The sequence below is a fragment of the Triturus cristatus genome, chromosome 3_2 (assembly GCF_964204655.1).
Source record: "Triturus cristatus chromosome 3_2, aTriCri1.1, whole genome shotgun sequence".
Taxonomy (NCBI): Eukaryota; Metazoa; Chordata; class Amphibia; order Caudata; family Salamandridae; genus Triturus; species Triturus cristatus.
Window position 1 is genome coordinate 90,198,810 of NC_140584.1, and position 15,569 is coordinate 90,214,378.

The window sequence follows — 15,569 nt, forward strand, 5'->3', positions numbered from 1 at the left end:
AACAGTATTTTTGTCCCTCGTTCAGATCGAGGCTGCCACCTTCAGAACCTCCACGCAGGCTTTCAGATGCCGTAGGAAGCATGATGGTGATTGTAGAAGTACTTGCGATCAGGGCACAAGCCCTAAAAAAAGATGTGGGGGGACTGAATAAGTTGGGCAGTATGCATGCGGGCATCATGGCGCGTGACGTCACAGCATGTGGCATCTCACGGGACATCACAGGAAGTAACATCACAAGAAGTGCCTTCATATCTTACGACTCACACATGTGTTTAGCAGGTCTATCATCAGCACATTTGAGCGTGTTACAATGTTTTACACATTAGATCTTGTGTCGGGGTTATGCCAACAAAGTGACTCAACCTCAATGCAAAATCTGGGCCTCAACTTTATAGATTCATTTTTTAAAACCCTGCAACAAAGGAATTGGCAACAAGTAGAAATGTGGCATAAATCTTTTCTGTTTAATTGGTTGCAATGTCTGCATTTTAAAATATCTTATGGGGTTACACCATCTGTTGCTAAGATCCTTGTGTGCCAACTAACTCTCAGGGAAGAGTAATAATGGTAAGATAACTGTGGAGGTTAACGTATTTGCCAGAGAGATCTGTGTTTTGTCTAGCCCTAGTTTTGAATCAAAGTAGCATAGAGGGTTAATGTGTCTCCTGCAAAGCGCATTAAGTGACACACAGATGACAGATTTGTATTTTATGTAAATGGGTAAGTGAGTCACTGCTTTTAACACACAGATCCTTTTGTTACTTGCAGTTTATAAATTGTAATTCTTCTAATATAGCACACTCAGCTATGACGGACAGGTGACTCCTACACCTTGTACCCTTCACTGTCATATGTAAAACATTCTGTATATTGATTTAAACATATGATTTATTGTCAATAAATTGTCAATTTATTGTCAATGTATAATTTGTATGTGTGATGTAAAGTGCTCTGACACGATGCATTGGTAGCGCTAAAAAAAACAAATAATGGTATTTAAATTGTTATTTGTGCAAACAGAGGGACAGACCAACACATCTGACATTCTTACTCTGCATGCATATCTCTTATATACAGGGACTGAGGAAAGTCAAAAGCCTGCGTCTTTTAACTACCTGTAAAGTCATAAGCTGTGTGACTTTGTTTCCTCTCCGTTGCTTTAAGTGTGAGGCTCTCAATAGCTCCCAGCAAAGATACTCCAACAAAGAGAGGCCTGATTGCCTCTTATTATCTCCTGCCTTTGTTATGGGCCCAGCTGTAACCTGATAAGCTCCATCCTCATCTGCACATTGCTGCTGGGCACTAAAGCAGACAACGTGCAGGCGCTGCTGAATGCATAAGTTTGTAGGGCTCAACTTCTTGGCAGGGTAGATGGAATCTACCCTGTGAAACGAGTGGGTAGACAGCATCTTCCCCGGGTACCCTTGACTTGAGCCCTGCTTGTGATGAAAGTAACAGGCTGGGCTGCTCTAGGTTAGCGGTATCTGGAAGCCTGCGTTGCCTGAAGTCTTTTGCACAGCAGCCGCTCCTCCACTATGGCAAAGGAGCATCACCCCCCCTGCCCGCAGACGCAAACGAAAAAAAATGATCGTTTTATTTTTCGTCCTTTAGCGGAGTCTTTGTGGGGCAAGGCCACAGCACTGCAGCAGGGGAAGGAGGAATGCATTGCTGTTAGTTCACATGATGGTTTGGCCGGCCATCTTAGGATGGCCAAACCAGGTAAACAACCTTTACAACGCAACTTTTACAACGCACTACCATTATAACGAAACTTTTACAACGCAAGTGGATTTACAACGCATGCCATTACAACGCAAGTCTTTACATCGACTTGCGCTAGATGGCGTGCTAACATTACAAATAGTGTAGTTTACTATCCCAACACCTTCCCTACTGTTAAGTGGACTGGAGTTGGAATAGTAAATTACGCTTTTCTAATGTTAGCACACCATCTAGCGCAAGTCGATGTAAAGACTTGCGTTGTAATGGCATAGCGTAGTAACATCGCAGTCGTTGTAACGACCGCGATGTAACTGCACGCGTTGTAATGACTCGCGTTGTTACGTCATACATCCGCCAAACCATCATGTGCACTGTTAAATCTCCAACCCAGCTGTGTTGCTGGGTGAAGAGACCAGCCGGCATAGGCTCCCAGCTCCCGATGGAGCGCAAAACAAGCCAGCTCCGCCAAATCCTGACACTGTCCAAAAACCCTTTACCTCCATGTTAATTTCCATATTAAACTTTACAGCCCAAACTGCTGAACAGAATTACATCAAATTTGGCAGAGAGGTAGCGGGTGGTCCAAAAAGCACTCTTTTGGTGTAAATCTGTTCAGTAGTTGCTGAGAAATTTAAAGATTTCCCAGACATACAACTGAGGCTGCAGTAGATCCTCTACCCCTCCCGATCTCGTGCCATAGATCTGATTGGATGCAACACTTCAAACCAGGATGTGTTGGCAGCCATCTTGTGACTCGGTTAAACCGAGTCTCAAGCTAAAACGTAAAAAAATAATATAACCGGGCAGGATGGAAACACCCTGACTCCCTACGCTTCTTGGGGGTGAAAGGAGTCACGTTGGATTCACGACTCGCGCTGAAAATGAGAAAAGAAATAAAGCACAGAGCTCCTGATCTTTGTTTACTATAGGCCTCTGGGTGGGCCAGGTCCCAGGGGCATTATTAAACTATAGAAAGGGGCCCCCCCTCCTGGGGCTGTTGAAAGTGCTGGGGACTGCCACCTCCACGAGTAGAAATGCAATTTAAAAATATTGTGGGTTGAGGCCCTACAGCCACCCCAGCAACCCAGGGACCTCCACCTCCTTGGTGCAGTAACTCCATTATTATATACGCGGGGACCACCACGTCCCTGGGGCACTGCTGTATAAAAATGTAGGTGGTGCTTCTCCCAACGCTGCCCCAGGGACCACTTCCTCCCGGGGCTAACTTGACCAAAGGAGGGGCTACACAGTCCCCCTCTAGGGGGTCATACATGGCTCTGGGGACTGCCACCCCCAGGGCCGGCTCCAGCAATGTCCCGGCGTGCCCACCCTGGGACATTGAAGTTTGCTATGTCCTAGTGGGAGCACCGCTCCAGCCATGCTATAGCAAACAAGTGCTCTGGTTTAGAAAGCGAGAAGATTTTGGTCTCACTTGCTGAAAGCGGAGCACTTTACTTTTTACACACAGGGAGCTGCATTGCACCAGCTCCCTTGGTGTAAAAAAGAATGCCAGCAGCCGCAGGAGGCCATGCCCCCTTTCTCCACCACTCTGCAAACTCGCCTATCAGCACACTGTTGGTGGGGGGGATGAGGTCCCCTTGCCTTCTGAGGGCCTCTGGAATTAAGTGGACTTCTTCCCTCAACCAGGAGTGCACCAGGAGGTGCCTTTGTAGAGTAGTCGATAAAGGAGCGGATTTTACTTATCCATCCATCCATCCTCCCATTCATCCATCCATCCACCCGTTTCACTCAACCATCCATTTCAGTCAATCATACACCTCACTCAACCATCCACCCTTCTAGCCATCTACTCATTCATCCATCTGCCCTTTCAATCATTCATCCATCCATCCTTCCGCGATTTCACTCATCCATTCTTACATCTATCTTTTCACTCATCCATTCTTACATCTATCCTTTTACTCAGTCATCAATCCACCCTTTCATCCATCCATCAACCCTTTCACTCACCCATCCTTTCATGTTAATTATGAGCCTTTGTCTGTCAAGTTGCAGACAGAAGAGGCCCATCAAGGACTCCACCCCCGCTGTAGCTGCTGAAGCAGGGGGTTATTGACGACCCGTTTAATAACAAGTTTGTGAAAGTATGCTCCAAAATGCACCACCAGCTGCATACTACACGCTCACCCCTATTCTGCTAAATACATTTGCTACACTTTGTGTGAAGCTAGCATAGCTAGGTAGCACCAACGTCAGCAGGAGTCCTTCGTGCTGGGTAATAGGAGTGTGGGCCTGTAGAGCTCCATAAAGATTTGGGGAAAAGCATATGTAGAGAATTTCTATGGTAGGCTGATTAGTAGCGCGACACAGAAGGTTCATAAGTAACCTGTGGCTCCAGGGAAGCATCGAGGCATCTGACAGCTAACCAAGCCCACACTCCTATTACCTAGCACGAAGGACTCCTGCTGACGTTGGTGCTACCCCTTTTACCCTCTGGTCCTGAAGAATACCCCACTCCCAAGACTTACAGTTTGGTGGTCCCCACAGGGGTCGAAACGTCGACTTTTCTTCTTTCATTCCATCTCAAAACCTGGATGACAGTGATATTACAACTGCATCTGTTGTTTATGTTGTTACATTGTGTGTATTTGCCAGAAATCTGGCTGGATAGGTTTCAGAAATTTAATGTGGATGTACACTTGCACTTCTCCTGCACTGACCCCCACCTATCACCTTGTATGCACCTGTTTTGACCAAAAAGTTTGAATGTATAATTCAGGCTGTCTTTTGAACTATAGATCCTCTTGACAACCTTAGCTTAATTGATCAAATCACAGCGATTCATCGCATTCAGTTTTTGGTGTTGTCTCAACTTGTGCTTATTAACCACATATGTGTTGTCTGTTGATTTGCAAAATTTCTCAACTGTGACTACTTTTCTATGTACCACTAGTTACCCGAGTCCAGTGGTCTATCGGGTTACCCCATTGATATACAACTCTTGTGATTTTAGTGAGCAGATGCGATAGGCCAGCACCCCAATCTTAAAGGTTTTCCAGCTTCCAGTGCATTCACCATCTGCTACTTTTATCGGCAGAAAAATATATTGGCCACCCGAAGGGCGTGGTTAAGGTTGTGACATTAACAATTGCTGTTAAAGAGGAATGCAAAATGCTTGTAATGAGTATGTCATTTTGGTAATTCCTATAATTTTGAGAACACGCCAACTATTACATTAAAATTCTTGCCTACCTACATCGTGTCCGTTAAGGCTAGGTGGGTCACGAAAGTTATTGGTTCTAAAAAGTTTGTGAAGCACTGCTATATATAATTGTTGGCCCTTTACTCCTTACTTTTTTTTTTTAAATGACCCATGGTTTATAGAGTAATTTGAGGAGCAGTAGCATGAATGTCAACAGCAATGTCAAGAATTATGTAATTTGAGATGTCAACGGTGATGTTATCAATGACGCACTTAACATGTCCTAAACAATGCACTGCGGAGGTGCAATTTATAGTCTGCTCAGTAAACTATAACGCATGAATGTCACATTTTTTGTTAATGTTAGTTTTTGTGCCACTTCAACACTTTACTAAAACATCAATTTAAACTGTTTTTTTAGTGTGTATATATATATATATATATATATATATATAATTTATTTATTTAGTGTTTTCTTGGTTTTAAAAGATAAATTCATGCTCTTTTGAAGACCAAATTGCATAGTTCACTCTAACCTTAATATATTTTCAATTAAAATATGTATCTCCTCTTTTCAGCCAATTTCATTTTAGTGTTTTTAGAACATGGACTTAGAAAACAAACAATATTTTGACATTATTCATACACTGTTTCGTATCTTTTTTACAGATACTGGTGTGAAGAAATATGGCTTACCTTCCAGCACTAAACTCCTTGGGTAAGCCTGTAAATGCTATTTTGTGGTGAATGTATTAATATTTTCTTAACTGGGTTTCAAAAAGCGATAGTTTGGATGCAACTCAATTACAGGCAGTACATCGGGAGTGATTTCATCACAGGTAAGTGTTTCTACATTAACAAGGGAGTCCCTACATCTGAGGGGAAATTATTTCTGAGATAAGCAAAAGTAAGTATTTAAATGTATTTTTATAATTATTCATAATTATTACCATTGTGTGTATTGATATATATCTGTGTGTATATGTATGTATATATGTATATATATGTGTGTGTGTGTGTATATATATTATCTACTGGCGGTCGCCAGTAGATGGTTATAGTTACAACCTAGTTTCCATAGGAAATCTCAAAATTCTATTTTGAATAACTTTGGCGCCGGTTGACGAATCCTTGTGAATTTTTCAAAACTAATGGGACGCTCTGCTCAGCTCCTACCCTGAAAGTCTCGGGGTGATTCGTCAAGCGGGGGCTGAGAAAAAGGGGGGGGTCCCAAAACACGTTTTCCCCATGCATTTTTCCATAGGACCTTTAGACACAGCTACAGCCCGAACGGCTGAAATTTGGCAGAGAGGTAGCCATAAGGTCAAGGAAGTGTCTTTTGCAGGTCTGGTGTAAATCTGTTCAGTATTTCCTGAGAAAATAGCATTTAAAAGCATATCAATATCTATACGCGCGCACCGTGCGCGCACTGTGCGCGCACCCTGCTGGGCGCGAGCGCAATTCTGATTGGTTGTTAGATGTCGGTAAACATTCGAATCGGTCGAAACCAGGAAGTGTCGGCCGCCATTTTGTCTCTCGCAGTCTGAGGGGGTGGAAAAAAAAGGTGGAGAACTTGAAAAGGGGGCAGAGTGGACAGTTCCTGACCTCCTAGCCTTGGTCAGGGGGTCACAGAAGGACCCCCAAGGGAGAAAAAAACAATATATTTTTTTTTAAATCGCGAGGTGCGCGCACTGAGCGCGCACGGCACGGACTACGACCCGTGGGTGCTCGGTGCGCGCAGCGCACCGAGCGCCCACAGAGCGCGCACGGTGCGCGCACCTCGTGATTTAAAAAAAAATAAAAAGTTTCACGGTGCGCGCACGGTGAAAAACCTGAAAAAAATAAATAATAATAAATAAATAACTTAGCATTTAAAAAACCGTACAAATTCACTGAAAAAACCATAGGTTTCACACACGTTATAGTTACGAATTAGCATTTAAAAAACCTTGCAAATTCACTTAATAAACCATAGGTTTCACACATGTTATAGTTAGCTGGACATTTCACTCGTAAAAAACCAATGAAATTCCCCCGTTATAGTTAGGTCAGATAACTATAACTCGCGCAACCGCCACTCTATCACAAGGATGATGTCATCAGTGATGTCATGAGTGATGCCACTGACCATGTCATGAGTGATGTAATATGTGACGTCATGAGCACTGGATTGCGGGCGCGCGAGTTATAGTTATCTGACCTAACTTTAACGGGGGAATTTCATGGGACAGGAGGGTCAACTTACTCTTCGGGGACATAAGAGTTTCCAGACGAGGGGTCATCTGCTGGATGAAAGTCCCTGTGTCCTGGTTGCACCTCAGGACCTCCATGGTACCATTTGAAGCAGGAAACATTCAGGGTGACTGTCTCTCGACCTCTTGACACTGACACCATTGTCCCCTGGATCCTAAAAACTTGCCACAGGTGACGTTCGACCGGGAGCCAGAACATTCTCCAGTCCATGCCTATCTCTCCCCATTACCCAGTCCCCAATACAGATGCTTGGGTTCTGCACTGTGACACATATTGGTTCTGTTCTTGTCATCTGGAGTGTGCTTGAATGGTTGGAACTGGGGTCTTTTGTCTTTTCCCACTTTGGATAGTGTGGAATTGCATGCCGACCCTTTGTCCAAAGCAGAGAATACCGGAGGCTACCTCTGTGGTGGTATGAGGGGTCAGGCGATAGACTCTCAGAAATGTGTGGATGGCCTTTTTGACGCACTGCTGCTCCTCCTATGCTGAATAGATTGGTTTGGTGATAGTCCTCATGAATCTCTTGATCGCTTGAGGCCAATTGGAGGTTGATATTGTGGTGCTTGGTCCTTTGAGACAGAAGAGAGATGGTGAGGTCAAGAACATTAAAAAGGGCCCATTATCAGTGTGGAGTTCCCTTATGTGGCCATGAGTGGCCATGATTTTCTCCAGTTTTATAATAGTTTGTTCCGCGGAGGTGGTTTTAACAAACTCCACCTCCGGGGATTTGGAGAAATCATCTATGACTACTAACAAATCACTGCCATCCAGGAGACTGATGAAATCTGCACTGGCATGGTGCCACAAATTCTCTGGAACCTGTTCCGTGATGATGGATGGCAGGGTCTGGCCTCCCAGTGGTTTGGCATAGGTCACATTGTCTCACTGTCTGTTCAACTCAGTTGTCGAAACTGGGAAACCACACTTTGCTGTGAAGCCTTTTATTTAGTTTTGATGACCCCTTGGTGGGACCGTAGGCAAAGATCCACCATCCGGGGTTTAGGATGGTCAGTCCGACAAGTTGGGGCCCTCTTAGCAGACACCCATACATCCTGACCGTGAGCTCATCTTGTACATTATGCAGGGAGATTAATTTACTCCGGGCTTCCGCCATCTTCTGGGATAGTTCTGTGGGGATGGCATTTCACTTCCCCGACCGAGTCGCTGCTCTGGCCTGCTGGATGCAGTCACCCATTTTGGTGGCCTCTATGATGTCGGTTAAGGATACAGGTATAGGACATGACTTTTCCACGACCATCCTTACATATTCCTTCGCATCAGCAGCTTCCTGTTCTTCCTGAGGTGTGGTTTGCCCTCCAAGTTGCGACAAGTAGTCTACGGGGTGTGGTTACCGGTCCTTTACTCCACTATAAAGTGGTATTCTTGTAGCTGGAGTATCTATTTCTAGATTTGTGGCAGATCCCTTAAACAGCAGGATTAGAGGTTTGTGATCCGTGCTGACTGTGAATGGGTGGTCATATGGCATAACTGTGGAAATGACAACACCCTGAATTGATCGCAATGGCCTCTTTTTCGATGTGGGAATACCACTGCTCAGTAAGGGTCAGGTGCGGCTTGCAGATGCGATGGGGATCCACTTCCCACATTGTTCTTTCTGAGACAAAACTGTCCACAGGGCAGTAGGGCTGGTCTCTACTGCCAACTCAGTGTCTAGTTGGACCAAAATAGGTGAGCGTGGTGTTCTCTGACAGGGCCTGCTTGGTGTTCTGAAAGGATTGCTCTTGCTCAGTGTCGCAGTGCCAGAGGGGTCAATGCCTTTGTGAGGTCCTGCAGTGGTCCGGTGAGGTTCAGCATGAAACTGCTGCAATAGGAGACCATGCCCTAAAAACTTCTGGCACCAGTGACTGTGGTTGGTGCTGGTGCGGACTGAATGTCGTGGACTTTGGCTGGGTCAGGGGTGACTCCTTGGGCGGAGAAGTGGTAGCCCAAGAAACATATCTCTACCTTGAGAAACTCATATTCCAAGGTCTTGGAGGCGTTTGAACACCGCCTTTAGTGAAGGTGTTCAACTGTGGGTGTGTGGACCAGAATGTTGTCAATGGCATTTAAGACTCCCTGAAGATCAGCCAGCACACCCCTGATAATGTCCTGAAACACTTCGGAGGCACTGGAGATCTCAAAATTAAGGAACTTGTGTCACCTCAAAGCAAGGTGAGGAAACGATGTGGCATAATGGCTAGAGTGGGCAACCTCGAAGCTGCAGGACCGGGTTTAAGTCTCAGAAGGGATGCTCAACATCCTGTGATTCTAGGCAAATCACTTAATCTTCCCGTGCCTGCAAAAATGAATGTGTCCATCTGTAATGCAACTGGTGCTCATGTAATGCGCTCTGATACCTTTGGTTCTACTTTGTTCACGCTATATAAAACTCCTAAAAATTTAAAAGTGGGTGGAGAATGTTGTTTCGTGTCAGGACTTAAGAGCAAGGAGAATCTGATGGTAGCCAGACCTCTGGTGCATTTTAGAGAACCTTCGGGAGCCAGAGATTTCTCCTACGTTGTCGTCCATGCTCTGGGTTATGTGTCTTTTCCTCTTTATGGCCATTTTCAGAAGCCTCATGTCGAAACATATTTTAACTTCTCCAAGTTGTTTCGGTTTGCGGGCAACCATGCTAGGTGAGAATCAAGGGCATCAGTCCTTCCACTCTCTCAATCATGTCCACGGCCTCTAGCTTCTGTATTTACACTTCTACTTTTGGCAAGAGGTGAAACGCCACATGGGGGTGGCGCAGTGCGACAGGTTGTATTGACTGATTGGTGTGCATGTGGACTACTCAGTCTTTTAGTCAACCAATGCCTAGAAAGATGTGTTTGAATTCGCTGAGAAGAGCGTCCACAGATCTTGCATGGATCCCACAAGCAATCTGGACTAGCCACAGGCGTTCAGCCGTGCTCAATGGCATATCAGACCCATCTCTGGTGACATAGGCCTTTGTGTACTGTACTCAGTGTCTGATTGTAATACTGAAGACCTTGGCAAGAGTGAGCCTTGTAGTGATGCTAAAAGCATACACTCTGGCAGTGTGTGAGTGATGTGCCGCAGAGAGTGCAACTACTGGTGTAGAGCTAGGGGCAGTATGTTGATCAGCACCTGTGTGTCCACAAGGGCCATGAACGGCTGTCCTTCTATTGTGACCTTGCAGCAGTGGGGCATGGTTGGCATGACTCTGGGTCAGTTTGACTGCATGTATGATGCAAACAGTCCCTTCTGAGGCATTGTCATCCATGCCATCTTCTGTGAATACAGATATCATTTCTACACAGTTGGCTGTTTTCTTCCTGGGCCTTTTCAGCAGGTGTGATGAGTTGCAAACCTTGGTGAAATGGTTCATCTTCCCACATGTGAAGCATTTCTTCCCTTTCGCTGGGTAGTCTCCAGAATGTGGGGTAGCACCACTACACCATCAGCACAGCTTGTTTGTTAGAGGCATCTTTGGACGGTCATATTTACTGCAAAGCGACATGGCCCTAGCAGCTGTTTGATTGGTTTTGTCTTGATGGCGCACTAAAGGATTACCTCCTTGTGGGCTGCTGAACTTTGACAGCTTTTTTAACTGGCCCATAGTGAGGATGTCCTCCACAGTCATGCGGGGGCTTGGGATATCTGTTCTCATAGCTTGGCGGAAGAGCAACCCCAAATGAACTGGATCTTATCTTGCTCATCTTGTAGGGTGAAAGTGCTTGCAAGCTCCTGGAGTACTGCATAGAATTCATCAAGGGATTCCTCTGGCATTTTGCGGGCTTGGTGAAGGAGAAAACACTCATGATGCAGGTTGGCTAGAGGTTTGAAGTGGGTTGTCAAGGCAGCTTGGGCATTGTGTAGGTATAGGGCGGGTCAACTTTCCCTACAATCTTGGACAAATTATGGTACAGCTTCTCATTATTCGTGGGCAAAAGGCTGGTGGGAAACAAATCGCTAAGAGGATGTGCGTACTTGAGGTAGGAGTGGGAGCAGGTCTTGCTGCAGTAGCATCATCCCTCGTAATGATCAGGAGGTTACTGTAGGAGAAACTTGTCCATGAACCACTGGTGGATGTGGCTAAGGAAGGGGAGAAGGCCAAAATTGTGATGACCTCAGAACCGTGATGACCCCAGTGGCCTCATACCAAGAACAGCGCTTTGCCTAGAGGTAGGTCTCACCTCTAGAATTGTCTGCTCCTTTGGTAGGTGTGGAGGTAGAGGAACTGTGTAATACCCAGGCGGGAGCCTAGCATGCAACATCTGAGCGGTGGTGCCAAAAATTATGTTCGTGAGAACAAGTTTCAGGAGGCGTTACTGGTAGGCCGTACAGTGGAGGATGCCACCATCAAGTCAGCCGTCAGGAGCCAAGAGGCATGGGTGAGGCAACGCTGTGCAACATGTGTCAGAGGGTTCGTTCCGGCTGGATCAGGCGTGGAGCAGAGGGGAGGGGTAGCGTGATCTGGCACTTTTGGCCGGTGATGTGAAGGCAGTGCTCTGCCATTTATTTTGTTTAACTTGGGTTGCGTGAACCTTGGAACAAACCAAAGGAAGTTGGGGCAACTGCACAAAGCTTACCACTCCAGGCAGGTGGGAGGAGTAGTGCCAGCACAACGGGCCACACAGGGCAGGCGGGAGGGGCAGGGGCAGAATACCAGTCCGTGGAGGCAAGCGAGGAGGAAGGCCGATCAGCAAGCCATCCAAGCAGGACAGGTGAGAGAGGCTGTGACATGAAGGGCAGGAAAAATGGTGTATGGACACAGACTTTGACAATGGACTGCACTAGGGATGTGGGAGGGACAGTAAGCTGACGGTGCAGGTCAGCCAGCAAGGGTAGTGGCCAGACAATGGACCATGGAGTGCAATATTGAGGGAAAAGGGGATTGCACACGGGCAACTGAGGGCAGGGGGAGTGAGGCAAGGGGAGCAAACTGACCATGGAGGGCAGGACAGAGGAGAAGTAGCAGCAAAACAGACCGTAGAGGGCAGGAGTGCGGGTGCAGGGGCCCACACAAGCACAACAGAAGCAAGGTGGGAAGGGGTCAGGATCAGGGGTAGAAAGCTTACCATGCAGGGCAGGTGTGAGTGGTAGTGGCAGCAAAATAGATCATGCATGACCAGCCAGACAGATAGTGGTAGCACAATCAACAAAGGTGGGCAAGAAGGAGTGGGTAGGTGCGGGTACAAAGGACCATGCAGAGTAGAAGGGAGGGGGGAAAGGGTCTGGACTCAAACAGAAGTTGGGGGAAGGGGGAAGAGGCAGCACAACATACCATGCAGGGATGGCCGGATGGGCAGTGGCAGAACAATGGACCAATAAGGGGGGGAGGAAAGGGCTGCACAATGGATCAGGTTGGGTGGAGGGGTCAGGGATAGTGGCAGCAAGCAGACCATGTTGGGTAGGCGGGAGGGGCAGTGGCAGCACAATTGAACATGAAGGGAAAGAGAGAGGGGGCATGGTGGTAACATAGACAATGGAGGGCAGTGACAAGCAGGGTAGGAGCAGCAAGCTAAACACAGAGGCCAAGGTGGAAGAGCAGTGGCAGTGGCAGGGGCATAGACTTGGACAACCAAGGGCAGCAGGAGGGGGAAAGGACTGCAAGCTAACTACAAGGGCCAAGGTAGAAGAGCAGTGCCAGCACATCGGACCATGCAGGGCAAGAAGGAACAGTCAGGTGCATTGACTCTGACAACAGATGGCAGGAAAAAGGTAGCAAGCTAACCATGCAGGACAGGGAGGAAGGGCAGTTACAGCACAATGGCCACACAGGGCTGGAATGAGGGGGGAAGGGAAGGGGCCTGTAAAATGAAGGGCAGGGAGGAGGGTGGAAGGGCAGCTAGCTGATGGCAGGGTAAAGGCCTGCATGGGCTGGGGCAGTACAGCTGACTATAGAGGGTGGAAGGTAGGGGCAGTGGCATGTGCACAGAGAATGAAGGATGAGGGAGAGCAAGGGCTGGAATCTGGCCACATAGGGCAGGTCGGCAGGGACAGTAAAATGGCCACAGAGGGCTGGAAGAAAGGGGCAGGGGCATGCAGATAGTTAATAGAGGGCAGGCAGAATGGGGCCAGAGGCCGCAATCAGACCAGCACAGACAGGCAGGCTGGTTGGAGGGGCCAGGGGCATACAGACTGAGAGCAGTGGGAAGACAGGAAGGGAGCAGTGGCAGCAAGTTGATCATGTAGGGCAGGCGGGAGAGCGCACGCAGTTGCAGAACAGAGCGCAGGCATGAGGGAGGCAGTTGCAGCAAACTGACCACAAAGAGCAGAAGGTGGGAGAGGTGCGCACAGATGGAGAATGAAAGGCATGCAGTAAGGGGACAGGGGCAGCAAGCATACCACGGAGGTCAGGTAGCGGTGGGTTTGCCACCAGCAGGGGGTTGGCCTGTGCCAACCTCCTGCTGCGAATGGCTGAAGACTGTGCGCAGTGAAGGTGTAGTTGAATATGTTAAAAAAAACTAGAAATTCAATGAAAAAAGACGAAGGTTAAAGTGATGTTATAGTTAGTTATGGAATTAAGATCTTAGCTTATGTTAACACAACTCTAAAAACCAACTGACAAAATCAAAAGTTAAAGTGATATTATAGTTAGGTGTTAAAATGAGTTAAAAACATGCTTAAAAAAACAGAAAACACTGAAATGGTGACTATTCAGTTAGCTAACTATAACTTGAGCCCTTGCAAAGCATTGCTTATATCTCCATACATTACATCACTCATGACAAGTTAAATTACATTATCCAAACATCTCTCAAAAAAAGAAAGGAAAAATGTTTTTTACAGTAGTGTAGCTTATCCCAGTCCGATCACCTTTTTCGGTGACGCATAAGTATGGTCAGGTGCAATAGTGTGATGCTACCAAACTAGGGGTCCCCTATTTCAATTGTAAACCATTTATGTATATATGCTTAAGATATACTTGTAATAGTTTTAAAGGCATGTGTCAAAAAAGAGCATTATAAATTGTCATCCATTCCAGGACAAATCCCAGTTTTATTCAACCTGTATTACGTGGCAGTAGTCAAAACACTATGTAGACATCCGTACCTGGCTGTGATTCCTACAAATGATAAGTCACTAGTCAGTCAAAAATTGTTTATTAAGACCTTAGTCTTTAAACAACCCTAAAATACCTGCATAAAACAATACAATATAAATACAGTTTAACATTTAAAAGTGACAATGCAGTGTGCAATCTTTCACATGATTTTCATACATCAATTACAAAACCTAGTGGTTAATATTAAAACTAGATAATTCATATTCCTTAAAAGATTCCTCCACAGCTAACAAAAATAACTAGATACCTCATATCTAACAGAAATTCGTCCACTTTCCTGCATGTTAGAATATCATATTTCAGGACAATTGGCTTTAAAGATAGTTTTTGTGGAAGCAGTAAACTCTGGCAATCCAGTATGATATGTAAACAATCACATTTTAGGTTTAGCTCAAATCTACACTGCAAGCTTTGGTTAGGCATGAATACATGGAAATCCCTCCCAATTTTGCCATGTGTGTTGCAGTAACTGAGTGGATACTTTCCAACTCAAGTCCTTCATATCGTGCTCTCTAGCATAACTTTTTGTTAGTATGAGGAGTTCCTCCTTGGTAATGCCTATTTTTAGGTTTTGGTTTCCTACGTTTGTTAATCTCCTACATATAGCTCCTAAAGAATTTCTAACCTCCCTTGGTAATTTATCTCACTTTGTAAGATCTCATTTTTACAGAGGGTTGACATTTTTTGACTTCCTCTGGTTTCCAAATGTAGCCAAAATCTTACAACCTCTTGTATGCCAACTCTAGGCCATTGCAACTGTTTCTATTCTCATAGCCTGGGTCATTGTTGAACTTGGTAATGGCAGCAATCTTTTTATACATTTTCCTTCTTCATAATGCCAATTAAGATTAACACTTAGGCTTAACAATTCCTCTCCAATTCTTGGCAAAACATAGCGAGAGAGGCTGACTTTTTAAGCCCACTTACTGAGGATAAAGCTCTTCCTTTTAAAGATTCTATATGCTCCAATCCACTGTAGTTTCTCCCCAAACCGCATCCCAATTTATTTATATTTGTTAACTTATATTTTTGTATCGCCTAGATCGCACTTATAATTGATTTTTCCTTTCCCGAAAGCCATATCTTTGGTTTTATACAGATTTTCTATCAGTTTCTTCTTGCTGCAATAATTATAAAACGCCTCTAATTTCCTTTTTAAGCCTATTTTCGTCATGTGCATGATGACCAGTCCGTCTGCATATAAAAGGTATAGACCTTATTGGTCTTAAGCCCCTTGATGCAGTTAATACAGCAGATAAAGCTGCTATAAATAAAGAGAAGAGCAAGGGGCACCAGCCTGCAGCTTTGTCTAAATCCATTTTTAATGGTTATTTTGTTATCTTTCCCTCTGTATCTTTGACTACATATGTCCATTTCTGCCTATGTAATTCCTGA

At 45.6% G+C, this 15,569-nt stretch overlaps 1 protein-coding gene across 3 annotated transcripts in view; it reads left to right on the forward strand.

The window, feature by feature from the left end:
• MYLK (myosin light chain kinase) overlaps positions 1–15,569 on the forward strand; it is a 1,478,514-nt gene that overhangs the window by 690,894 nt on the left and 772,051 nt on the right. For all 3 annotated transcript variants that reach the window (XM_085647312.1, XM_085647311.1, XM_085647313.1), the window contains one exon: positions 5,555–5,603. In XM_085647312.1, the coding sequence (XP_085503438.1) occupies positions 5,555–5,603 (49 nt within the window). The remainder of the gene's footprint in view (positions 1–5,554; positions 5,604–15,569) is intronic.